This window comes from Saimiri boliviensis, chromosome 14 (assembly GCF_048565385.1).
Source record: "Saimiri boliviensis isolate mSaiBol1 chromosome 14, mSaiBol1.pri, whole genome shotgun sequence".
NCBI lineage: Eukaryota > Metazoa > Chordata > Mammalia > Primates > Cebidae > Saimiri > Saimiri boliviensis.
The window spans coordinates 5,931,600-5,959,032 of NC_133462.1; the positions used below are offsets into that span (position 1 = coordinate 5,931,600).

At 46.0% G+C, this 27,433-nt stretch overlaps 2 protein-coding genes and 1 pseudogene across 6 annotated transcripts in view; 1 reads left to right on the plus strand and 2 right to left on the minus strand.

Annotated features, from left to right (window-relative positions):
- Positions 1-25,003, minus strand: LOC104650287 (uncharacterized). Of its 2 annotated transcripts, none has more exons than XM_074385541.1 (5): positions 24,917-25,003; positions 8,024-8,117; positions 7,463-7,544; positions 5,387-5,513; positions 1-3,037 (listed from the first exon to the last, which is right to left on the minus strand). In XM_074385541.1, exons 3-5 carry the CDS (start codon positions 7,475-7,477, stop codon positions 90-92), a joined length of 3,090 nt encoding a protein of 1,029 aa, XP_074241642.1. In that variant the 5' UTR covers positions 7,478-7,544; positions 8,024-8,117; positions 24,917-25,003; the 3' UTR covers positions 1-89. The 2 variants fall into 2 exon arrangements, with proteins under 2 accessions (XP_074241642.1, XP_074241641.1); XM_074385540.1 differs by lacking the exon at positions 24,917-25,003 and adding an exon at positions 21,528-21,618.
- Positions 14,857-27,433, minus strand: part of ZNF528 (zinc finger protein 528) — a 48,523-nt gene continuing 35,946 nt past the window's right edge. For all 4 annotated transcript variants that reach the window (XM_074385553.1, XM_010332103.3, XM_074385552.1 and 1 more), the window contains one exon: positions 14,857-27,180. In XM_074385553.1, coding sequence (XP_074241654.1) covers positions 25,562-27,180 — 1,619 coding nt within the window. In that variant the 3' untranslated portion in view covers positions 14,857-25,561. The remainder of the gene's footprint in view (positions 27,181-27,433) is intronic.
- LOC104650297 (developmental pluripotency-associated 5 protein-like) lies at positions 20,071-20,625 on the plus strand (annotated as a pseudogene).

A 27,433-nucleotide genomic window follows, 5' to 3' on the forward strand; every position in this document is an offset into this window, starting at 1 on the left:
TACATTCTTCACATTTGTAAGGTTTCTCTCCAGTATGAAGTCTATGATGGCGTGTAAGGGATGACGTCTGACTGAAGGTCTTACCACACTCATTCCACTTGTTTCTCTCCACTATGAACTGCCTTATGATTTACAAGGGCTGTTTTTCGACCAAAGGCCTTGCCACACTCATTACACTTGTAAGGTTTCTCTCCAGTATGAAGTCTACTATGGCGTGTAAGGGACGGCATTTGACTGAAGGCCTTGCCACACTCATTACACTTGTAAAGTTTCTCTCCTGTATGAAGTATACTATGGCGTGTAAGGGATGGCATATCACTGAAGGCCTTGCCACACTCATTACACTTGTAAGGTTTCTCTCCCATATGAAGTCTACTATGGCGTGTAAGGGATTGCATGTGACTGAAGGCCTTGCCACACTCATTGCACTTGTAAGGTTTCTCTCCAGTATGAATTGCCTTATGATTTACAAGGCCTGAATACTGATGGAAGTTCTGGCCACACTCATGACACTTGTAAGATTTCTCTCCAGTATGAAGTCTGCGATGGTATCTAAGGGATGACATGTAACCGAAGGTCTTGCCACACTCATTACACTTGTAAGGTTTCTCTCCAGTATGAACTACCTTATGATGTAAAAGAGCTGTTTTACGACCAAAGGACTTGCCACACTCATGACACTTGTAAGGTTCCTCTCCAGTATGTAGTCTACGATGCCACGTAAGGGATGCCGTCTGACGGAAGGTCTTGCCACACTCATTACACTTGTAAGGTTTCTCACCAGTATGAAGTCTACTATGGCGTGTAAGGTATACCATCTGACTGAAGGCTGTGCCACACTCATTACACTTGTAAGGTTTCTCTCCAGTATGAATTGCCTTATGATTTACAAGGACTGAATAATGATGGAAGTTCTTGCCACACTCATTACATTTGTAAGGTTTCTCTCCAGTATGAAGTCTACTATGGCGTGTAAGGTATGCCATCTGACTGAAGGCCTTGCCACACTGATTACACTTGTAAGATTTCTCTCCACTATGAAGTCTACTATGGCATGTAAGGGATGACTTGTGACTGAAGGCCTTGCCACACTCATTACACTTGTAAGGTTTCTCTCCAGTATGAATTGCCTCATGATTTACAAGTGCTGAATACTGACGGAAGTTCTTGCCACACTCATGACACTTGTAAGGTTTCTCTCCAGTATGAAGTCTGCGATGGCATCTAAGGGATGTCATGTAACCGAAGGTCTTGCCACACTCATTACACTTGTAAGGTTTCTCTCCAGTATGAACTACCTTATGATGTAAAAGGGCTGCTTTACGACCAAAGGACTTGCCACACTCATTACACTTGTAAGGTTTCTCTCCAGTATGAAGTCTGCGATGGCATGTAAGGTATGACATGTATTTGAAGGCCTTGCCACACTCATTGCACTTGTAAGGTTTCTCTCCAGTATGAATTGCCTTATGATTTGCAAGGGCTGAATACTGATGGAAGTTCTGGCCACACTCATGACACTTGTAAGGTTTCTCTCCAGTATGAAGTCTGCGATGGCATGTAAGGGATGACATGTAACCAAAGGTCTTGCAACACTCATTACATTTGTAAGGTTTCTCTCTAGTATGAACTACCTTATGATGTAAAAGGGCTGTTTTACGACAAAAGGACTTGCCACACTCATGACACTTGTAAGGTTTCTCTCCAGTATGAAGTCTACGATGCCATGTAAGGTATGCCATCTGACTGAAGGCCTTGCCACACTCATTACACTTGTAAGGTTTCTCTCCAGTATGAAGTCTACTATGGCGTGTAAGGGATGACATGTGAGTGAAGGTCTTGCCACACTCATTACACTTGTAAGGTTTCTCTGTAGAATGAATTGCCTTATGCTGTACAAGGGCTGAATACTGACGGAAGTTCTTGCCACACTCATTACACTTGTAAGGTTTCTCTCTGGTATGAACTGCTTTATGCTGTACAAAGGCTGAATAGTGACGGAAGTTCTTGCCACACTCATGACACTTGTAAGGTTTCTCTCCAGTATGAAGTCTGCGATGGCATTTAAAGTATGACATGTGTCTAAAGGTCTTGCCACACTCATTACACTTGTAAGGTTTCTCTCCATTATGAACTTTAGCATGACATTTAGGGTGTGCTTTTTGATTAAAACCCTTGCCACATTCATTATACTTGTAAGGTTTCTCTCCAGTATGAAGTCTATGATGGTACGTAAGAAATGACTTTTGATTGAAGTTCTTGCCACACTCATTACATTTGTAAGGTTTCTCTCTAGTATGAAGTCTACGATGGTATGTAAGGGATGACATGTGATTGAAAGTCTTGCCACACTCATTACACTTGTAAGGTTTCTTTCCAGTATGATGTCTACGATGGTGAAAAGGGTATGACGTCTGACTGAAGGTCTTACCACATACGTTATACTTGTAAGGTTTCTCTCCAGTATGAAGTCTATGATGGCCTACAAGATTTGCCATCTGACTGAAGTTCTTGCCACAATCATTACACTTGTAAGTTTTCTCTCCAGTATGAACTTTAGCATGACATTTAGGGTGTGCTTTTTGATTAAAACCCTTGCCACATTCATTATACTTATAAGGTTTCTCTCCAGTATGAAGTCTATGATGGTACATAAGAAATGACTTTTGACTGAAGTTCTTGCCACACTCATTACACTTGTAAGGTTTCTCTCTAGTATGAAGTCTACGATGGTATGTAAGGGATGACATGTGATTGAAAGTCTTGCCACACTCATTACACTTGTAAGGTTTCTTTTCAGTATGATGTCTATGATGGTAAAAAAGGTATGATGTCTGACTGAAGGTCTTACCACATACGTTATACTTGTAAGGTTTCTCTCCAGTATGAAGTCTATGATGGCCTACAAGATTTGCCATCTGACTGAAGTTCTTGCCACTATCATTAGACTTGTAAGGATTCTCTCCAGTATGAAATCTCTGATGGAGTACAAGCTGTCGCATCTGGTTAAGGACGTTGCCACTCTGTAAGTAAGCAGCTATAAAATTAAAAAAATTAAAAAGTTAAAATTTAAAAAAGACCTTGCCACATACATCACATTTATACTGTTCCTCTCCTAAATGGATTATCTGATTTTTCCTTAAAAGTAAACTACAATTAAAGGCTTTGCCAGTCTCACTACATTGGAAAGATTTTTCTCTCATGTGATGACTTTCATCTCTTTGCAATGTCCTTGTGGGGAACCCTTCTGCATTACGCTGTCCTGTGCATGTTGCCTTCATCATGCATTGGGAAGAGACATCTACAAGATGGAAACGCCAACAGGTTTCCAATTCAGTACAAATGGTCGATAATACTGAAATGTGTAAACAGGACACAAAGAACAATTCTTATTTTAAACTTCCCAACAAGATCTTCAAAGTATAGCAACACAAAAGGAATAAGATTCTTTAATAAAGGACAAAATGAGCCAGGCATGGTGGCAAGCACCTGTAATCCCACCAACTCGGGAGGCTAAGGCAGGAGAATCACTTGAAGCGGGGAGGTGGAGGCTGCAGTGAGCTTAGATCACGCCATTGTACTACAGATTAAGACTCCATCTCAAAATTTAAAAAATCAATAAAGAAATAATTGGGGCCGGGCATGGTGGCTCAACCCTGCAATCCCAGCACTTTGGGAGGCCGAGGCGGGTGGATCACAAGGTCAAGAGATCGAGACCATCCTGGTCAACAAGGTGAAACTCCGTCTCTACTAAAAATACAAAAAATTAGCTGGGCATGGTTGTGCCTGCCTGTAATCCCAGGTACTCAGGAGGCTGAGCCAGGATAATTGCCTGAACCCAGGAGGTGGAGGTTGCGGTGAGCTGAGATTCAGATAAAAGGTCAGAAAGAGTCTCCAGCTTATAAAAGAAAGGGACGGCAGGAGGGGTGGCTAATGCCTGTAATTGCAGCGTTTCGGGAGGTCGAGGCACGTGGATCACCTGAGGTCAGGAGTTGGAGACCAGCTGACCAATATGAGAAACCCCGCTCTACTAATAACACAAAATTAGCTGGGCATGGTAGCACATGCCTGTAGTTCAAGCTACTTGGGAAAGTAAGGCAGGAGAATTGTTTGAACTTGGGAGGTGGAGGAAACAGTGAGCCGAGATCACACGATTGCACTCCAGTCTAGGCAATGAGCGAAAAACTCTGTCTCAAAAAAAAAAAAAAAAAAGGAAGGAAGGAAATGAGGAAGTGAGGAAGGGAGGAAGGGAAGGGAGTGAGAGAGGGAGGAGGGAAGAGACGAACACGACGTGCTGGAGCTTTTCTAGAGTCCCAGCCCTACATTTCAGGAGGAAAGAACACATTACAGATGGATCAAGGAAAGTATTTTACAAATTCTTCCACTGACTGCCTCCTTCTAAATGCTTAGGGAGCATTATAACATGTGGACATTAAGCTGTCTTCCAAAAACTACTGAATCAAAACCACAGGAGTAGCAAACAGGGAATTGGTTGTCGTTTTTCTTAAAATATCATTTCTAAATATTAAGAGATGGGGTTTCACCATGTTAGCCAGGATGGTCTTGATCTCCTGACCTCATGATCTATCCACCTCAGACTCCCAAGGTGTTGGGATTACAGGCGTGAGCCACCAAGCCTGACTAGAACTGGGTATCTATTTTTTTTTTTTTTTTTTGGAGACGGAGTTTTGCTCTTGTTACCCAGGCTGGAGTGCAATGGCGCGATCTCGGCTCACCGCAACCTCCGCCTCCTGGGTTCAGGCAATTCTCCTGCTTCAGCCTCCTGAGTAGCTGGGATTACAGGCACGTGCCACCATGCCCAGCTAATTTTTTGTATTTTTAGTAGAGACGGGGTTTCACCATGTTGACCAGGATGGTCTCGATCTCTTGACCTCGTGATCCACCCGCCTCGACCTCCCAAAGTGCTGGGATTACAGGCTTGAGCCACTGCGCCCGGCCGAACTGGGTATCTTTAAAGTCCGCCAGAAGGTTTTGTTTTTGTTTTCTGAGACAGAGTCTTGCTCTCTCCCATGGGCTGGAGTGCAGTGGTACGATCTCAGCTCACTGCATTCTTGGCCTCCCAGGTTAAAGCGATTCTCCTTCCGCAGCCTTTCTAGTAGCTGCGATTTCAGGCATGCGCCATCACTTTCAGCTAATTTTCGTATTTTTAGTAGAGATGGGCTGGTCTCAAACTCCTGACCTGAAGTCATCCACAAGCCTCAGCCTCACAAAGTGCTGGCATCACAGGCGTGAGTCACTGCACCCAGCCTGCCATAAGGTTTGCGCCTACTTTAGTTCTGGAACCCCCACTCAGGTATCATGAAGAATGCACAACATCTAAATATACGAGGGCACGTCCCCGCTTCTGGAGGGAAGTTGTCCTCACCCAGGGAGACCAGGTTCCTGTAGTTCTCCAGCATCACGTCCCTGTATAAAGTCCTCTGAGCAGGGTCCAGGTATCTCCACTCCTCCTTAGAGAATTCTATGGCCACATCCCTGAATGTCAACGGACCCTGAAATAAAGCCACATGGTTATGGGAGGCGTTCTTATCTTTACAGAGAATGAGAAGAGCAGAGAGCTGAAAGCACGGATGTAATTGTAGAGAATGTTCTCAAAAATGGAGAAAGAAATTTTTCACATTATTTCTTCCTGGTTGTGTTCGTTACACCTTTTGAAGCAGTCATGATACCCTCTCAGTATGAATTTCTTATATTTGTGGAAACGACAAGAAACACACACACACACACACAAATTAATGCAGCATTCCTGCTATAGAAAGATTAGAAACTTTTCTTTGGGTAGAGATTGGGTTTCACCATATTGGTCGGATGTTGTTTCGCTCTTGTTACCCAGGCTGGAGTGCAATGGCACAATCTCGGCTCACTGCAACCTCTGCCTCCTGGGTTCAGGCAATTCTCCTGCCTCAGCCTCCTGAGTAGCTGGGATTACAGGCACATGCCACCATGCCCAGCTAACTTATCTTTTTTTACTTTTAAGACTGATTCTCACTCTATGGCTGTAGCTGGAGTGTGGTGGTGAAATATGGGCTTACTGCAATCCCTGACACTCAGGTTCAAGCAATTCTCTTGCCTCAGCCACTCAAGTAGCTGGGATTCTAGGTTCCTGCCATAGCGTCCAGAAGATACACACACACACACACACACACACACACACACACACACATTTTTTTTGAGACAGAGTCTTGCTCTGCCACCAGGCTGGAGTGCAGTGGTGCGTTCTCAGCTCAATGCAATTCTGACTCTTTGGTTATAATTCTCCCGCCTCAGCCTACCAAGTAGCTGGGATTACAGGCATACACCCTAATGCCCCGTAGTACCAGCTACTCGGGAGGCTGAGGCAAAAGGATTGCTTCCACGCAGGAGGCAAAGGTTGAAGTGAGCTGTGAGCTGAGATCGCAGCACTGCACTCCAGGCTGGGTGACAGAGTGAGACTCCATCACAAATAAATAAATACAGACACACATACATACAATTAGCTGCATGTGGTAAAATATGCCTGTCGTTCTATCTTTTTGCGAGGCTAAGTATGGATCGATTGAGCCCAAGACTTCGAAGCTGTTGTAAACTCTGGATTGTACCACTGTACTCCAGACCTGTGCCACATAGCCACATAGCGACACCTTCTCTCTCTTTGTTTTTTAGACAAAGTCTCACTCTGTTGCCTAGACTGGAGCGCAGTGACATAATCTTGGCTTACGGTAACCTCCACCTCCTGGGTTCAAGTGGTTCTCCTTTGTCAGCCTCCTGAGTAGCTGAGATTACAGACATGTGCCACCACACCAGCTAATTGTTGTATTTTTAGCAGAGACAGGGTTTCTCTATGTTGGCCAAGGTGATCTCAAACTCCTGACCTCAAGTGATCTAGCTGCCTCAGCCTCCCAAAGTGTTGGTATTACAGGCATCAGCCACCACAGCAGGACAAACTTTCCTATCTCTTTAAAAAAAAAAAAAAAAGTTTGGAATAAGAGACATGTTGATCTACTAGTGTGGCTTCCACTGCATTACCAAATCAGTTACAAAGTATCTCCCCTTACTGGTCTCCTTTTCCAGAATTTACCAGACATCTGTGCACAGTAACCTAAGTGTTTCATATGTAGTTTCTCTGATCTCGTCCACAAAGGTCTTATATCCAGATGTGGCCCCTGAACCATCCAGGCTGCCCAGCAGCACTGACATCACGGGGCCCCACCCCGTGTCCATCCAGGTCTGGTGTCAGCCCTTCCCATGACCATGCCCAGTGGAGCCTCTTCCCAGGTTCATGTCACTGGGTCACAGGAGATGGAATCTCAGAGCAGACGACAGGAACTCAGGGAAGGCATGGGTGAGTGCGAGCCAACGTGTCAGGCAGGACGCTTCAGACCCAGAACAGACTGGCTGCTACAATACCTGGCATTTCAGAAAGGAAGGAGACAGATGAATCCACCGAGGAGTGTCACTTTACCTGAGGAAGAGCCATGCCTGGCTCCTTTTCTTGACTCTTCTGAGCTGCTTCCTCAATTAACCTGAGCCTTTAGAAATCAACCCTGTATGTGAAAAATTTAGGATTTAACGTTAGAAAAAACTGACTCCCGACTCCCTTCCTGGGACAACACACACACGGGGGGCACCTCACCCTGTAGCGAGACGGGCCTCTGCTGCCCACTGCACCAGAGATTATGCAGAGAGAAGACAGTCCCGCAGGAATACCTACAAGGGTATGTTTCACCCTGGTCTTCAGATCTCACTCCCCTCCTGGAGAAGCCCCACACCCCAGGCAGCAGTGGGGAGCTGGGTTGGACTGAGCACCCCTTCAGGGCACAGACCCTGCCCTTACCAAACCCTATCCAGAGCACAGTCCCTCCCCTCTCTGTGAATCACAGGCTCAGCTCAGCCCTCAGAAATGGAGGACACAGATGTTGGTAACCCCCATCTGGACACCGAGGAAGGAGAGCTACGCAGATCCCCAGCACAATTAGTGACTGAAGAATATCTTTTTTTTTTTTAAATAAAAACGGGGTTTTACCATGTTCATCAGGCTTGTCTTGAACTCCTGACCTCAGGTGATCCGCCCGCCTTGGCGTCCAAAGTGGTTGGATTACAGGTTTCAGTCACCACGCCTGGCCATAAAGAATATCTTACAGTGTTACTACTCAGTTATTTCCTTCATATAATCCTTTATTTATAATATAGTAGTTTAGAGTCGGAACAATTAGTGCCTGAAGAGTATCTTACTACTCAGTTATTTCCATATATAATTATGTCTTAGTTCATAGTTGGAGGAATGCATAGAGCAGAAACGGTACAGAGCATGAATTAAGGAATAAGCAGCTATATATATATAATCATATCTTCCTTATATTCGGAAGAATATCTAGAGCAGATACGGTGCAGAGCATGATTTAAGTGAAAAGCAGTTATACCAGGACAATAATCTGGCCCAGGCAGCAGCGTTCAGTATTGTAAAGATACCCGCTGCATGGCGGGCTTTGAGCACGAGTCACTCCTCCTGAAAAGGAGGTGCAGTACCTTGCATCCAGTTCTTGTGGAAAGCTGGCCTCAGGTTGGCAAACCTGCAAGTGTCTGAGGGCTTAAAACCCCTCAGGTATAATCGTGCCTAGGTGGCTGTATACCTTGTCAGCTGTGCGGGTATGTACTGACTCAAAGCATCCTCCTATAGAAATCACTGGGAGCTGCCAGCAGGTGGCTGTATACCCTGTGAGTTCTTTAGCTACTGTGTAGACTCAAAAGCATCCTCCTGTGGAATTCCTTAAAAGTAGCCTACCCCTAGATAAGAGGTGGTGCACACTGCACCCTCTTCACTGCACATGGCCCACTTCCTTTCCTCTGTGACCTAATCGGGATAAACCCCTTGCTGTGCACCGCCCAACTCCTAGCCTAGGTGACCTAACGGGAGTGGACCCCTTGTTTACTGCTCACGTGACTGTCGGGACCCTATCACTATCCTTAAGATGACCTGACTCACTACCCTACCCCCTAACCTATACCCAATAAATACAGACGCTCCTGGACGTTCCGGGCCTCGCCTGTCTCCGCTTGTAAGTGGTGCCCATTTGTGCTTCCTTTGCCCTTCTGTGTCTTGTCGCTTTACTTCTCGGAACCAGCACCTCTGCACAGCGGTAGGGCCCACCCCCCGTCGATGTAGGGCCAGAACCTACACACACAGCCTTGACGCCCAGTGCTGCACACAGATTACTATCACCCGGGACACTGTCGGCATTACTCAGGATGGGTTCCATCCCATCAGAATAAGAATCCCTGGTAAAGCAGCGCAGATATTCTATTTGCAAAATGCCTCTGTCTCTAATGTGAAGCCAGGGTTGAACGCCACTCAGAGCGGATGAGCCCACCACAGCCCAATGTTCTCTGCTATCCGCTTGGGCCTTGTCCTCATCAGGATCCAAACAGTGGATGGTAAAGGCGGAAAAATAATCACACGGAACAAGCAACATGCACCAGAGGTGGGGTGAAGGGTGGGCTATGGAAAAGAAATCTTGGAGTCCCCAGGTCATTAAGCTCAAGGGAAAAGTCAAGTTGGGAACTGCTTAGGAAACCAGATTCCCCTTCTATTCAAAGTCACCCTCTGCTCCCTGAGGCAGATGCGTATCTGAGTGCATCCTTTGGAAAGGCTAATGAGAAATTCAAAGGAAGAACTCAGTGCAGTAGCTCATGCCTATAATCCCAAGACTCTGGGCAGCCAAGGCAGTCAGATAAAGTCCGGTCAAGAGATCGAGACCAGCCCAGCCAACGTGGCAAAACATGGGTGACAGAGCAAGACTTCATCTAAAAAAAGAAAGAAAGAAACTCAAGATTGCAACCATTTGTGCCTCACTCATCTGTGACATGGAAGCCCCCTCCCTGCTTGAGGTCTTCCTGCCTTTCCTTTAAGTTGTTCTACCTTTTCAGACCAAACCAATGTGCTTCTTACATATATTGATTGATGTCTGTCTCCCTAAAACGTATAAAATTAAGCTGTGCCCCGAGTACCTTGGACACATGTCATCACGACTTCCTGAGGCTGTGTCATGGGTGCATCCTCAATCTTGGCAAAATAAACTTTTTTTTTTTGAGGCAGAGTTTCATTCTTGCTGCCCAAGCTAGAGTGCAATGGCACAATCTCGGCTCACTGCAACCTCCGCCTCCCAGATTGAAGCAGTTCTCCTGCCTCAACCTCCTGAGTGGCTGAAATTACAGGCATGCACCACTATGCCTGGATGTGTGTGTGTGTGTGTGTGTGTGTGTGTGTGTGTGTGTATTTTTAGTAGAGACAGGGTTTCACTATGTCTCGAACGCCTGACCTCAGGTGATCTGTCCACCTCAGCCTACAGGATTGCAGAGCTCAGGGGAGAGGCCAAAAAGGGATGTGGAGCCGTGTAGGTGGGTTAAAGCCATGAGAGGATAAGGTTCATGGTGATTTGAGTCTAACAGCCTATTTGGCTCCTCTCTTTTTTTTTTTTTTTTTTGAGACGGAGTTTTGCCCTCGTGACCCAGGCTGGAGTGCAATGGCGCGATCTCAGCTCACTGCAGCCTCTGCCTCCTGGGTTCAGGCAATTCTCCTGCCTCAGCCTCCTGAGTAGCTGGGATTACAGGCATGTGCCACCATGCCCAGCTACTTTTTTGTGTGTTTTTAGTAGAGACGGGGTTTCACCATGTTGACCAGGATGGTCTCGATCTCTCGACCTCGTGATCCACCCGCCTCAGTCTCCCAAAGTGCTGGGATTACAGGCTTGAGCCACCGCGCCCAGCTTCTTCTTGTGCCTTAATAAAAAAATCTGGGCCGGGCGCGGTGGCTCAAGCCTGTAATCCCAGCACTTTGGGAGGCCGAGGCGGGTGGATCACGAGGTCAAGAGATCGAGACCATCCTGGTCAACGTGGTGAAACCCCGTCTCTACCAAAAATACAAAAAAAATTAGCTGGGCATGGTGGCGCGTGCCTGTAATCCCAGCTACTCCGGAGGCTGAGGCAGGAGAACTGCCTGAACCCGGGAGGCGGAGGTTGCGTTGAGCCGAGATCGCGCCATTGCACTCCAGCCTGGGTCACAAGAGCGACAACTCCACCTCAAAAAAAAAAAAAAAACAACTATGATGTCAGCTGGTAAGATTCTACCAAAACTTACTTCAGAAATAATTTTTTTTGTTTAATAAGAAATCCCATCACCTTGGAAGGCTGATGACGCTGAATTGCTTGAGCCCAGGAGTTCAAGGCTAGCCTGGACAAATACACAAACATCTGGCTGAGCGAGGTGGCTCATGCCTATAACCCAGCACTCTGGGAGGCCAAGGCGGGCAGATGGATTGAGGTCAGGAGTTTGAGACCAGCCCAACCCACATGGAGAAACTCCGTTTTTACTAAAAATACAAAAAATTAGACGGGCATGGTGATGCACGTCTGTAGTCCCAGCTAATCAAGAGGCTGAGGCAGAAGAATCACTTGACCCCCAGGAGGCGGAGATTGCAGTGAGGCAAGATTGTGTCACTGCACTCGAGCCTGGAATCACAAAGACAGTCTCAAAACAGAAAAACAAAACAAAAAAAAACAACAAAACCAAAACCAAAAAAAAACATTAGCAGGGCCGAGTGGGGCACATCTGTGGTTCCCAGCTAATCTAGAGGTTGAGGTGGGAAAATCACTTGAACCCAGGAGGTTGCAGCTGGAGTGAGCTGTGATTCTGCCACTGCACTCTAGCTTAGGCGACAGTAAAAATGTCTCAGCCGGGCGCGGTGGCTCAAGCCTGTAATGCCAGCACTTTGGGAGGCCGAGGCGGGTGGATCACGAGGTCGAGAGATCGAGACCATCCTGGTCAATATGGTGAAACCCCGCCTCTACTAAAAATACAAAAAACTAGCTGGGCATGGTGGCGCGTGCCTGTAATCCCAGCTACTCAGGAGGCTGAGGCAGGAGAATTGCCTGAACCCAGGAGGCGGAGGTTGCGGTGAGCCGAGATCGTGCCATTGCACTCCAGCCTGGGTAACAAGAGCGAAACTCCGTCTCAAAAAAAAAAAAAAAAAAAAAAGTCTCAAATAATAATAATAATAGTAATAATTAAAATATAAAAAACTAATGAAATGAAGAGAAACTAGAAAAAAAAGAAAACGCATTATAAAATGAGAACGAAAGCAGTTTTTTTTTTTCAGACGGAGTTGCACTCGTTACCTAAGCTGGAGTGCAATGGCCCGATCTCCGCTCACCAACCTCCGCCTCCTGGGTTCACGTGATTCTCCTGCCTCAGCCTCCCGAGTAGATGGGATGCGCCACCACACCCAGCTAACTTTGTATTTTTAGTAGAGACGGGGTTTCTTCATGTTGGTCAGGTTGGTCTCGAACTCGGTCGCTCGCTCGCTCTTTCTCCTTATCCCCTGGGAACACACTCACTGGCAGGGGATGGAATAAGATGGCTGCCTCCCGGAAGAGCACGTTTTCCACAGTTTAGAACTGGGGAGCAGTAGGGCCGGGCACGCCGAGGAGGGAGGTGGGGGTCACGGCGCCGTAGGCCAGGGGTGGGGTCTACAAAATCCCAGGACCAGGTAGAGGTCGCGGCCCCCAAAGGACTGGGGCTGTAGCGCTCCAGGGGCCGACCAGGGAGAGGCTGGGAGGCGCCCAGGGTGGGAATCCACTCGGGGCGGGGTGACGACTTTGAAAAGCGCGGGTTGGGAGGAGGGGTCAGGAAACGGTTTTGCGCAGGAAAACGACTAGATAGAAAGTGTGTACAAGACTTCGTAGCAGAAAGACCCGGGACGGGACCAGCCTCAGACTGACTTTATACCTAAAAGGAGGCCCGACGCGGTGGCTAACGCCTGTAATCCCGGCACTTTGAGAGGCAGAGGCGGGTGGATCACGAAGTCGGGACGTCTCAATTTGCTCTGGGTGGAGGAAGCGGGGCGGCAGCTTCCAAGTCTCTGGGGACCCCGCGTCCCGAGTATAGGAGAGCCGGGGACCTACGAAGGGCCGACTTACTACCGACAGGGCGAAGCTCACCGGTTGCAGCGCGACCTTCACTGAGGCGATCCGCTTCCGGGTCTGCGGGAAGCCGCAAGCTCAGGAAGGAAGCCAGGTGTGGGAGGAGCCCCGGGGAAGTGGGCGGGGCCCGGGCGAGATGGGGCGGGGCGCGAAGGGAAGGGGCGGGGCGTGGAGGATAGAGAATCAAACTGTCGCCCAAGTTGGAGTGGAGTGGTATAGTCTCGGCTCAGCGCAGCCTCGACCTATAGGACTCAATTTACCCTCTTGTCTTAGCCTCCTAATTAGCTGGGACTACAGGCACGCACCACCACACCTGGCTAATTTTTTTTTTTGAGACGGAGTTTCGCTCTCGTTACCCAGGCTGGAATGCAATGGCGCGATCTCGGCTCATCGCAACCTCCGCCTCCTGGGTTCAGGCAATTCTCCTGCCTCAGCCTCCTGAGTAGCTGGGATTACAGGCACGCGCCACGATGCCCAGCTAACTTTTTTGTATTTTTAGTAGAGGCGGGGTTTCACCACGTTGACCAGGATGGTCTCAATCTCCTGACCTCGTGATCCACCCGCCTCGGCCTCCCAAAGTGCTGGGATTACAGGCTTGAGCCACCGCGCCCGGCCCACCCCCTAAATTTTTTACTGCAGCAACAGAGGGAAGAAATCTATTAAACATATAAGCTGATTACAATGTACGGAAGGAAAAATACATTAAGTAAAAATCATATAAAAACAATAAGTAGTTACATACCATAATATGAATATTATAAATAATATATAATATGAATATATAATATATACCATAATATGAAAATGTTACTTCCATCACCTTTGGAAAAATGTTTTATATTTACTGAGTTGTTAAACGTGGATAGAGACTTTGCCATATCCGTTCCAGTTAATATGATTTCTCTTTAGTATGGATGGTCTAATGTGGACTTATGTCTGAACATAGGATGAAAGGTTGCCATACTCATGTTTAAATTATTCAGGCAAGAGTAAATTACCTTATGTTGTGCATGGAGGGAATTGTAACTGCAGACCTTGGCACACTCATATTTTTAAGGTTCTCTACAATACAGACTATCTGATGCGTAATTAGGTTTGAATGCACAGTAAAGACTTTGCCACACTCACTACATTTGTAAGGTTGCTATCCAGTATGAATTCCCTAATGACCTGCAAGGTGTAAATCTTGACTAAAGATCTTGCCACATTCATTTATAATATTTTTCTCCAGTATTAATTACTCGATGGGTAGTTAGGCTTAAATGCACACTAAAACTTTTGCCACATTCACTGACTTGTTAAGAGGCCTCTCCAGTATGAACTCCCTGATGTCTTGCAATGTATGAGGTTTCATTGAACTGCTTACCACACTCATTACATTTTTAAGATTTCTCTACAGTACAGATTCTCTCGTGTTTTCCAAGGTTGGAAGTTTGCCTGAACTCCTTGCCACATTCATTACATTTGTAAGGTTTCTCTCCAGTATGAATTCTCCAGTGACATGCAAGGCCTGAACTGTGCCTGAAGACTTGCTATATCCATTACATTTTTAAGGCTTGTCTCCAATATGAATTCTCTGATGCCTTGCTAGACTTGAATTGTGATTAAAAAATTTGCCACAATGGTCATTATTTGTAAGGCTTTTCTCCAGAATAAATTCTCTGATGATGGCAAGGTTAAGGCTGACTGCAGTCCCTGCCACATTCATTACATTTTTACGATTTTTTTTCTCTAGTATAGAGCTACCTGATGGTAAAGGAGGAACGATCACTAAAGCCTTTGGCACACTGATTACATTTATAAGGTTTCTCTCCACAATGAATTATCTGATGTTTAGTCAGTGTTGATTGCATACTAATGGTTCACCACAGAGACTGAGAATAAAACAAGTATGTCCACTTTATTATTTTTTTGCCATACTATTAGAAATTGTAGCCAGTGAAATAAAAAAAGAAAACAAATGTAATAGAGACCAGTAAGGAGAATAAAACAGTATAGCCATTAACAGAATATACTAGTTATAATAGGATGAATAATGTCAAAATATCAAAAATAATGCTGTTTAGGGCTTAGAATCAACACACCCACTTCTTGTGTGCCACAGCCACACAAAAAGGGAAGACCTCACCCTGTGGAAAGATGGTCGTTTGCTGCCCACTGTTGATCTCCTACAGGAAGATCAACACGTGAGTGTTTGACTCCTTTCCTCAAAATTCTCTCTCCTCCTGGTGAGTGACACACACATGCTGTAGCAGTGTGGAGCTGGGCTGGACTGAGTTCTTCTTAAGGGCACAGACTTGATCCTGACCAAACCGCATGCAGAGCACAGTCCCCTTACCGGTTTGTGGATCACCGGACTCAAAATTCTAGATACAGAATACAGTAGAATCCCCTTATCCACGGGCAGTATGTTCCAAGAACCCCCATGATTGCCTGAAACCTCGATCAGTACTGAACCCTATTAATTTCACTTTAAGTCTGCATGTTACAGCTTCTCACCTGCATATCCAAATTGTTAGCATCAAAACTCATGTGCTTGGAGGGCACTGTTAAGGGGGGGAAAAGTTACATAACAAAATCACTGAGATACCATAAAAGTGGATCTCATAAAAAAGACGACTTTTATGTGACTAATGAGCAGACAGAGTCTAAACTCAGCCCATGGTATCTCTGTGATTCACATCCATGGATTGAACCAAATACAGACTAAAATAGTTACAAATTAAAGAGAAAAAAAAAAAAGAATTGCCAAGTGTTGGGATTACAAGTGTGAGCAAACGGGCCCGGCCCCAAGTCTCCAAGCGGTTTTTTTTTTTTTTTTGAGACGGAGTTTCACTCTTGTTACCCAGGCTGGAGTGCAATGGCACGGTCTCGGCTCACCGCAGCCTCCACCTCCTGGGCTCAGGCAATTCTCCTGCCTCAGCCTCCTGAGTAGCTGGAATTACAGGCAAGCGCCACCATGCCCAGCTAATTTTTTGTATTTTTAGTAGAGACGGGGTTTCACCATGTTGACCAGGATGGTCTCGATCTCTCGACCTCGTGATCCACCCGCCTCGGCCTCCCAAAGTGCTGGGATTACAGGCTTGAGCCACCGCGCCCGGCTTCTCCAAGCGGTTTTAACACGCAGGGAACGCGGGGCGCGGTGGCTCACGCCTGTAATGCTATCACTTCGGGAAAATGAGGTAGACAGATAACGAGGTCAAGAGATCAAGGCCATCCTGGCCAACATGGTCAGCACTTTGGGATAATGAGGTAGGCGGACAACGAGGTCAAGAGATCAAGACCATCTTGGCCCCGTCTCTATTAAAATACAAAATTAGCAGGGCATGGTGGCGCATGCCTGTAGTCCCAGCTACACGGGAGGCTGAGGCAGAATCGCTTGAACCCAGGAGGTGGAGGTTGCAGTGAGCTCAGATCGCGCCGCTGCACTCCAGCCTGGCTCCTGGCGACAGAGCTAGACTGTCTCAAAACAAAACAAAACAAAACAAAACAAAACAAAACAAAACAAGAAAAAACACCACTCAAAGAAGCTACCCTCAGACTGTCTAGATGATGTCTTAATTTGCTCGGGGTGGATGGAAGCGGATGTAGAAGCACAGAGGAACTGGGCACCCTAAACTTAACTTACACAAAAGGGAAACTCACGCGCTGTGCCTAAACCCTCTTTCCAAGCAATCGGCTTCCGGGTCTACCGGAAACAGCGCGGGAGATGTACACTCTACAGGACCCGCCTCCGGGTCGGAAGGAAATTGCGCATGCGTAGCACAGGCATGGCCGGAATGAGGGCGGAGCCGAGAAAGAAGTGGTCCCGGGCGGAGCCTGCGCTTCTGTCTGCATGACTTGGCGATCCTGTTTTGTTTGTTTTTTTGAGACAAAGTCTTGCTCTAGCGCCAGGCGCCAGGCTGGAGTACAGTGGCGCAATCTCGGATCACTGCAATCTCCTCTTCCTGAGCTCAGGCAATTCTCCTGCCTTAGCCACCCAAGTAGCTGGGACTACAGGCGCATGCCACCACGCCCAGCTAATTTTTGTATTTTTTAGTAGACACGGGGTTTGACCAGGTTGGCCAGGGGCGATCCTGTTTTAGGGTTTCGGAGGCAAGATCTGCTCAGCAGTCCAGAAACTGATGATGCAGGAACAGAGCAAAATCGGTTGGTGATTACATCCACGAGAATTCCTGCTATTAAAATGAATCTTAAGTCCTAACTACTCTGGAAGCAGAGAGAGAAGACAGTGAAAAAAGAGACAGTAAAAAGAGAAATTGAAAAACTAGAGAGACAAAACCAAGAAAGAGAAAAAAAAAAGGAAAAGACAAAAAAGAACAAAAGAAAGAAAGACAAATGTTAGGAATTGAATTAAGACACTGGAATTGCCGGGCGCGGTAGCTCAAGCCTGTAATCCCAGCACTTTGGGAGGCCGAGACGGGTGTATCACGAGATCGAGACCATCCTGGTCAACATGGTGAAACCCCGTCTCTACTAAAAATACAAAAAACTAGCTGGGCATGATGGCGCGTGCCTGTAATCCCAGCTACTCAGGAGGCTGAGGCAGGAGAATTGCCTGAACCCAGGAGGCGGAGGCTGCGGTGAGCCGAGATCGCGCCATTGCACTCCAGCCTGGGTAACAAGAGAGAAACTGTCTCAAAAAAAGAAAAAGAAAAAAAAAAAGACACTGGAATTTTCTGTGAAGGGGATGGAAGCTAAAGGGTGAAATGCAAAACTCTGCCAGGGTAGAATATGCAATATCATGCCAATGCCCCACAGAAGATAAATAATTTTCATTTCTATTCCCATTCACTCCAGAGAGTGAGGGTCAGCCCAGTGCTCAATTCCAGAGACTTTCCTAGGGACATCCCCTTGGCATAGAGGACTTCGGCCAGTGCGGTTAGGTCACTGTTTCTTTTTTTAAACAAAGGCAATAACATTTTTTTTTTTTTTTTTTTGAGACGGAGTTTCGCTCTTGTTACCCAGGCTGGAGTGCAATGGCGCGATCTCAGCTCACCGCAACCTCTGCCTCCTGGGTTCAGGCAATTCTCCTGCCTCAGCCTCCTGAGTAGCTGGGATTACAGGCACGTGCCACCATGCCCAGCTAATTTTTTGTATTTTTAGTAGAGACGGGGTTTCACCATGTCGACCCGGATGGTCTCGAACTCTCGACCTCGTGATCCACCCGCCTCGGCCTCCCAAAGTGCTGGGATTACAGGCGTCAGCCACCGCGTCCGGCACGGCAATAATCTTTTAAAAAATAGGTACAGTTTTTTTAGACTTTAAAATTATTAAAGACAGGACCTCATTCTGTAACCCAGGCGGGAGTGCAGTGGCACAATCATAGCTCATTTCACCCTTGACTTCCTGTGTTTATGGGCACTTCCCACCTCAGCCTCCCCAGTAGCTCGAAGTACATGCCTGTGACATTGCACTGTGCTAATTTTTATTGTTTTATATTATTCTTTTGTAGAGATGGAGTCTCACTTTGTTGCTCAGCCAGGTCTCCAAGTTACAGCTTCAAGTGATACTTCCGTCTATACCTTCCAAAGTACTTGGCTTATAGGCATGAGTCACTGTGCACAGGAGGTAAGGACCACACATCAGGACCTCAGGGTTTTGTTTGTTTGTCTTGAGAAGGAGTTTTGCTCTTGTTACCCAGGCTGGAGTGCAATGGCGGCAATCTCAGTTAACCGCAACCTCCGCCTCCTGGGTTAGGGCAATTCTCCTCCCACAGGCACGCGCCACCATGCCCAGCTGATTTTTTGTACTTTTAGTAGAGACAGGGTTTCACCATGTTGACCAGGATGGTCTCGATATCTTGACCTCGTGATCCACCTGCCTTGGCCTCCCAAAGTGCTGGGATTACAGGCATGAGCCACTGCGCCCGCCGGACCTCAGGTATTTTTGAAACACAAATACGTAAGACCTACAAGAAGGACCACTGGCTTCAGACAGTGGGGTCACCTGAAGAACTTTTCTTGTACCTGAATAGCAACTTCTCACCTAAGTCACTGGGATCTTTGGCGATGAGTGCCATAGCCAAAATAACCTGCTCTAGGCAGGTTATCCTGCTTGAGGCGGCAATCCTCTTCAGCCTAGTGAAATGCAACTGGCTGTACCCCAATGATGTTGCACTGAGATTCTGCCAGTCAAGGTGTTACTTCAATCTCCTGAGACCAACCTCTACCTCCAGATCCAGGGAGGTCAGTACACATGTGACTGTACTAGGTTAATTAAAGGATGTATCTGGGTGAGTTAGGAGACCCTCATGCAGACCCTATGTTGGGAAGAGACTGTGGGACCAAAGCAGTCTTTCCTGCCTTGCAACCACAACACAGCGTTCCGCAGTTTTAAAGCGCTCTCAGATGGTCATCACTATAGGCCTCCGGTTACCACTTGATTTCTGCTTTTACAGACCTTAAACAATTTTTATTTTACTGCATCATAGTTTGGAGTTTTCTTAATTCAGTATTTGCTCTGTGGCACAAATCTCAGTGTATAAAAAGCAATGCAAGCTCGTAACCATTTAACCATAAGTAACCCAGGTCTGCCCCTGGCCATCTTCGCCTCCACCATTTTTTTTTTTTTTTTTTTTTTTTTTTGAGACGGAGTTTCGCTCTTGTTACCCAGGCTGGAGTGCAATGGCGCGATCTCGGCTCACCGCAACCTCCGCCTCCTGGGTTCAGGCAATTCTCCTGCCTCAGCCTCCTGAGTAGCTGGGATTACAGGCACGTGCCACCATGCCCAGCTAATTTTTTGTATTTTTAGTAGAGACGGGGTTTCACCATGTTGACCAGGATGGTCTCGATCTCTCGACCTCGTGATCCACCCGCCTCGGCCTCCCAAAGTGCTGGGATTACAGACTTGAGCCACCGCGCCCGGCCTTCGCCTCCACCTTTAAACCAGTGTGCCACGCATCCCTGGAGCATGAAACCCAGGATGAGCCGCCTTCCAGCCTCCCCCAGCTATGATGCAAATGGAGCACACACAGAGACTGCATCTGCACTGGGTGGCTTTCCTGACCCTTTGAGGAGCACCACGCACGCATCCCAGGCATCTGCTGTCCCTTGGTGCCAATCTGTAAGTAACACTCACTTCTTGTAACTTACTATGTATGCGTGGGATTTTCTCATTCAACTCAGACACACTGGAAACCAGTGTGGAGTGAACTTGCTTCATAAGTAGGGTTGTGGAGAAATTGTCATCTTCCTAATTTGGTGGAAATCAAATATACTGATGAGCGATGCAGGTCAGCTGGCATGGTTATTAGGCCTGGCTCACGTGGGAGTGTAGTTTCGGTTGTGAGGGTTACAAGATGGGAACACCATTGGACATAGAAATAGCCCGCTGTGGGTGAAACTTCCTGAAGACCTCAAAGATCCAGAAGTGCTCCAGGTCCACATGCAGCTGCTGGAAGCCATGTTGAGCCAGGACAGATCTCGAATCTCTTACATCCAGCAAGTGAGCAAGGCCATGCTCAATCTGAAGGCTTTGGAGTCTTCAGACCTCACCAAAGTTGTCATTTACGGCTCCTATTATACAAACTCTGAACCAAGTGGATGCTCCAGTCCCACGGTTGAGTGGCACTATTAGTGCCAGGAGCAAGGGATGCTCTACCTTGCGGAAGCTATGAATGCCCTCGAACCAGGCCCTTGGATGAAGTGAGCCAGCTTCCAGCCAATGAAAAGGAGGCCAGGATGTGGAGATTAGGTTGTGGCCAGAGCTGGAATGATTCCTCCAATTTGGTTTAAACTCTGCTCCAGCCTGATGAATTAAGAAAAAACCGCCGGGTGCGGTGGCTCAAGCCTGTAATCCCAGCACTTTGGGAGGCCAAGGCGGGTGGATCACGAGGTCAAGAGATCGAGACCATCCTGGTCAACATGGTGAAACCCTGTCTCTACTAAAAATACAAAAATTAGCTGGGCATGGTGGTGCGTGCCTGTAATCCCAGCTACTCAGGAGGCTGAGGCAGGAGAATTGCCTGAACCCGGGAGGCGGAGGTTGCGGTGAGCCGAGATCGCGCCATTGCACTCCAGCCTGGGTAACAAGAGCGAAACTCCGTCTCCAAAAAAAAAAAAAAAAAGAAAAAAAAAGAAAAAACCACCTGTCTGGGGGTTTCTGCCCTTGTTCTAAGTCTTTTTGTGAATATCTCTTTTGATAGTTGCCAATTAAAAAAAAAAAAAAAGTTTTTAAAAAAAAAATACTGGCCGGGCGCAGTGGCTCAAGCCTGTAATCCCAGCACTTTGGGAGGCCGAGGTGGGTGGATCACCAGGTCAAGAGATGGAGACCATCCTGGTCAACATGGTGAAACCCCGTCTCTACTAAAAATACTAAAAATTAGCTGGGCATGGTGGCGTGTGCCTGTAATCCCAGCTACTCAGGAGGCTGACGTAGGAGAATTGCCTGAACCCAGGAGGCGGAGGTTGCGGTGAGCCGAGATCGCGCCACTGCACTCCAGCTTGGGTAACAAGAGCGAAAACTCCGTCCCAAAAAAAAAAAAAAAAAAAAAAAACTGCAGTCAGTATGGAAAACAGTATCATGGGAAACTTCAACTTAACATCACCTACCAATTTATAAAGGATCATCATACATTCTGGTGAAAGTCAGAAAGATTCCCCTAGGGGTTCAGGATGAAGCAAGGAAGTCTACTGTTACCACTATTATTCCACAGTATGAAAGGTTCCAGCCTGTGAAATAAAGGAAGAAAAGCAAATAAAAGAGACAAGCTGGATACCGTATGAGGCTTGAAATCACAGCACGTTTTTGGAAGGGTGAGGAAGGGGGATGGCTTGAGAACAGGAGAAAAATAAACAGTGTACAAAGAGAAAATATGGTTGTGCAAGTCTTCCCTGTGTTACTGGATATGTCAAAAGGGAGTTTGCAAATGTGGTCTACTTAATCTTTAGATGGACATTATCCTGGATTATATGGTCGAAGTGACAGAACCACAAGTTTCAGTATCAGAAGGATGCGAGTGGACACTGAGGGACAGAGACACTGGTGATGTGATAAAAATAGAGGGATAAAGAGATTTTATCTCACCTTTAAGGATGGAGAAAGTGGACCATGAGTGGCCTTGGGAACCTACAAAGGGGAAGGAAACAGGTTCTCCTCTGGAGAATCACGAAGAATCACACAACTGTGGACCCGTATTAGATATGTGACCTACAGAATTGTAAAAGAATACATTTTTCTTATTTTAACCCAATCACTGTGTGGTAGCAATAGAAAACTGGGGAAATAATTTTATGTAGAAAATTTCAAGAAATCTTCAAAAATCTCTGGAACTAGAAAAATGCAAAGGTGGCAAGGGATAAGATCAACATACAGCAATCTCGTCCATTTCATTGGCCAGGCATGGTAGCTTATGCCTGTAATCTCAGCACTTTGAAAGGCCAAGGCAGGTGGATCGCTTGAGCTCAGGACTTTTGAGACCAGCCTGAGTAACATGGCAAAACCCTGTCTCTACAACACGAAAATTAGCAGGCCGTGGTGGCATCACCTGCAGTCTCAGCTACTTGGGGAGCTGGGGTGGGAGGATCACTTAGGGCCGCAGAACAGAGGTTGCAGTTAGCTGAGATTGTTCTACTGCACTGCAGCCTGGGTGACAGAGTAAGACCACATCTCAAAAAAATAATACTCTTACATATTTCAGTACACCAGCAATTTACACATGAAAATGGATACTAAAATACCATGTATGATTGCTCCATTAAAAAAAAAAAAATAGTTCAGCTGGGCATGGTGGCTTGTGCCTGTAATCCCAGCACTTTGGGAGGCCAAGGCAGGTGAATCACCTGAGGTCAGCAGTTCAAGACCTGCCTGGCCAACATGGTGAAACCCCGTCTCTACTAAAAATACAAAAAAGTAGCTGGGCATGGTGGTGCATGCCTGTAATCCCCGCTACTCAGGAGGCTGAGACACGAGAATTACTTGAACCCAGGGGCAGAGGTTGCAATGAGCTAAGATCGCACCATCGCACTCCAGCCTGGGCGACAAGAGTGAGACTTCGTCTCAAGAAAAAAAAAAAAAAAAACAACAAAGGGTCAAATACATGACAAACAAAACATTCATAGAACTGTTATGTTAAAACTACAAAATGTTGATGAATAAAATGAAAGATACCAAATTTAGAGACATACACTGAAATTACACCTAATAGGTCCCGGGCCAAGCTGAGTCATGCATTCTTCAAGATATCCCGCAGACTAACCACATTCCTTCCCCTTTCTAATGCATAAAAACCCCAGTACAGACCTCAGTCAGTACTTCTGTTCAGGATCCCCTCTCTGCTGGCAGAGAGATTTCTCCTTTTGCTTATTGAACTTTCACTCCAATCTCACTTTTGTGTCCTCACTCCTTTTCTTGAAGGTAGAACAAAGAAACACAGGCATGTTATCTCAAGCGAGAGACTGTTACATCTTGGTGCACTGCTGAGACTATGCTGAGAAAGAGAAAGGTCCTCAAAAATACATCAGACTGGGCGCAGTGGCTCACGTCTGTAATCCCAGCACTTTGGGAGGCTGAGGCAGGTGGATCACCTGAGGTCGGGAGGTCGAGACTAGCCGGATACCCTGTCTTTACTAAAAACACAAAATTAGCTGGTCATGGTGATGCATGCCTGTAATCCCAGCTACTGGGGAGGCCGAGACAGGAGAATCACTTCAATCCGAGAGATGGAAGTTACAGTGGGCCGAGATCATGCCACTGCACTCCAGCCTAGGTAATAAGAGCAAAACTCATCTCAGAGAGAGAGAGGGAGAGAAGGGAGCGGAAGAGGGGGAGGAGGGAGAGGGAGAGATGGAGAGAGGGGAAGGCAGGGAGGGAGAGAAATATGGTGATACAGTGAACATTCAACAAGAGTGATGTACGTGTTTGAGGGTATAGGATGCTGCAGGTGCACTGCTGTGGGATTTTCATCGTACCCACATAAGCATTCTAGGGCAGAGAACAGATATAATAACTCATGTACCTAGTATGATTACTTATATTCACACTTACCTAAAGATATGTACCCAAATGACATGTTTCATTTCACAACCGGAAATCCTGCTTTGGATGCTTCAACCTTAAAATCCCAATGGTGGCCAGGCGCAGTGGCTCAAGCCTGTAATTCCAGCACTTTGGGAGGCCGAGGCAGGTGGATCACGAGGTCAAGATATCGAGACCATCCTGGTCAACGTGGTGAAACCCCGTCTCTACTAAAAATACAAAAAATTAGCTGGGCATGGCGGCGCGTGCCTGTAATCCCAGCTACTCAGGAGGCTGAGGCAGGAGAATTGCCTGAACCCAGAAGGCGGAGGTTGCGGTGAGCCGAGATCGCGCCATTGCACTCCAGCCTGGGTAACAAGAGCGAAACTCTGTCTCAAAAAAAAAAAAAGAATATGTTGATCTGGTCACGATTAAACTCTCTACTGTGATATAACTTCTCTCTTCCATTTCAAAGATAAGTCTGGGCGTAGTGGCTCATGCCTGTAATCCCATCACTTTGGGAGGCCAAGGTGGGCAGATCACTTCAGGTCAGGAGTCCAAGACCTGCTTGGCCAACATAGTAAACCCTCTCTCTACTAAAAATACAAAAATAAGCTGGGTGTGGTGGTGCACACCTGTAGTCCAGCTACTTGGGAGGCTAAGACAGAAGGACTGCCTGAACCCAGGAGGCGGAGGGTGCAGTAAACCAAGAACACACTACTAAACTCCAGCCTGGGCAGCAGACAGATGCTATCTCAAAAAAAAAAAAAAAAAAAAAAAGACTATGTTGTTTCATCAGTCTTTGCTAAACACCAACTACTGCTATTCAATGGAGAGGGTGGCCACCTTTTTCCTTGCATTATTTCTGCTCTATAATGAGACCCCAGCAACCTATTACTCTCTTCCCATCAATAACCCACATCGTAAGATCATGGAGACTCTATTTCATGGTCAGTTGGTAGATACTGAGGCAGTGTGCACTTACATCAGGAGAAAGTATGCTGGTCAACAGTATGATGATGGTTGTCAGAGTTTTAAGTCACTCTGCCCATCTCCATGCTCTCTAAATCAGACATTTCATATTTAATCTGAAAAGGCAGTGTTCTTCTTCATCAGGAAATTGGATAGAAATAATCCTCAGCTCATGAAGTTAGCCCTGTCATCCCAGAGGCCTGTATGGAAGGCACATGAAGATATTTCAAAGTCATAAAGAGTAAAGCAGCCTTTTCTACATGCCCCAAATAATTGAATTTTTTATAACCTGAATACAACTGATCATTTCCACATGCCCTTGCACCTTCGATATACATCATCTCATGAGATTCAACGTATTTTAACGGCATTATTCTGCAGCACGCCCTATCATAAATACTGGAGAACCAGAGACTAAGTTACTTGTGCAAATCCTATCGTATTCTATTGTAACGGTCCTTGAATAATAGCCTGAGTACACACAATCCATCTATGTGGTTTCATCCAAGAGGTATATTTTGATGTCCAGTGATTTAGCTGACCTTGATAAAGCCTGAGTCACACACATTTCATTTACATGATTTCCACTTAGTATGGATTCTCTGATGTTAATGCTGGAACTCATGATGATCTTGCCATACACAGTTTGTAAGAACTCTCATGAATGAATTCTCTGATGCTGTGCAAGGTCAGAATTGTGGCTAAAGACCTCACTGCACAGGGTGCATTTGTAAGGTTTCTCTCCAATATGAATCTTCTGGTGATTGGTTAGGGAAGACTTGTGACTGAAGATCTTGCCACATTCTTTACATTCATGACATTTCTTTTCAGCATGGATTGCAAGATGGGCAGTAAGGCCAGAACACCCTCTAAACGCTTTGCCACATTCATTACATCTGTAAGGTCTCTCTCCAGTATGAATTATTTGATGTCTTGTAAGGTAGGAAGGTTGATTAAAGACCTTGCCACATTCATTACATTTGTAAGGCTTCTCTCCCGTATGAATTTTCTGATGGCATATAAGGTTTGAACTACGACTGAAGACCTTGCCACATTCATTACATTTGTACGGCTTCTCTCCGGTATGAATTCTATGGTGACTAGTTAGAGAAGACTTGTACCTGAAGACTTTGCCACATTCTTTACATTCGTAAGGTTTCTCTCCACTATGGATTAGAAAATGGGCAGTGAGGTCTGAAAACTCTCTAAACGCTGTGCCACATTTATTACATTTGTAAGGTTTCTCGTCAGTATGAATTTTTCGATGTCGTATGAGGTCTGAATTCTGACTAAAGATCTTGCCACACTGATTGCATCCGTAAGGTTTCTCTCTAGTATGAATTCTCTGATGAGAGGTCAGGAAACACTTGCGCCCAAAGACCTTGTCACATTCTTTACATTTGTAAGGTTTCCTTCCAGTGTGAATTAACTGATGGGTAATGAGGCTGGAACGCACTGAAAACGATTTGCCACATTCTTTACATTTGTAAGGTTTCTCACCAGTATGAACTGTTTGATGTTCTGCTAGATATGAATGGCGACTGAAGACTTTGCCACACTGATTACATCTGTAAGGTTTCTCTCCAGTATGAATTTTCTGATGTCGTACAAGGTGTGCAATTTGATTGAAGACCTTGTCACATTGATGACATTTGTAAGGCCTCTCTCCAGTATGAATTCTTTGATGTTGTGCAAGCTTTGAACTGCTACGAAAGACCTTGCCACATTCATGACATTTGTAAGGTTTCTCTCCAGTATGAATTCTTTGATGTTGTGAAAGGTTTGAATTGCTACTGAAGACCTTGCCACATTGATTACATTTGTAAGGCTTCTCTCCAGTATGCATTCTTTGATGTATCACAAGCTTTGAACTGCAACTAAAGACCTTGCCGCACTCATTGCACTTGTAAGGACTGTCTGCAATATGGATTACTTGATGGTTGCTAAGGTTTGCAGATGCTCTAAAGACTTGATCATGCTCATTACCTTCGTAAGTTTCTCCCTGAATGTGTGGTTTCTGTTCTTGCGGAAGTAATGGAGCATCATCAAAATTATTTCTATATTTACTTAAAAGGCAGGATTTGACACTGGAAGAAGTGTTCTGAAGTGGTGAAACTGAGGAATTGTCATTTATGAGTTTTTCAACATCCTTACATCCAGTCATTTTCCTTTCATCTTGAAATAGCTGCAGATCACTTAGATGTAAATGAAACATGAATTCAAGTTGACGTTTACAAGCCTTGTTTCCTGCATTACTTCCCAATCTAGAGCTCCTCTCTAAAACAGAAAGAAAACAGTGGAACTTCAACCCATGATAATGGCATGTTTAGTGTCTGACAGAATCTATATTCTGCCTCACCTAACTCAGGCACTGGTAGGAATATCAGCATATTGTGTATATCATGCTGGCAGTGCAGAAAACACAAGGAACTGAGGTGATGCATTGGCACAGTGGGGAATCTGCAGGAGTCGAGAGAACTATGGGGAAGTCTGAAAGAAGTTGTAAGTAGAGAAGTACAACAGAAACTGA

Bases quoted from the DNA above. Each gene is read 5' to 3' on its own strand.
- LOC104650287 (XM_074385541.1), bottom strand. The intron at 3,038-5,386 runs GTGAGGACAACT...TTAATTTTATAG, and splicing joins CAGGAACCTGGTCTCCCTGG to CTGCTTACTTACAGAGTGGC.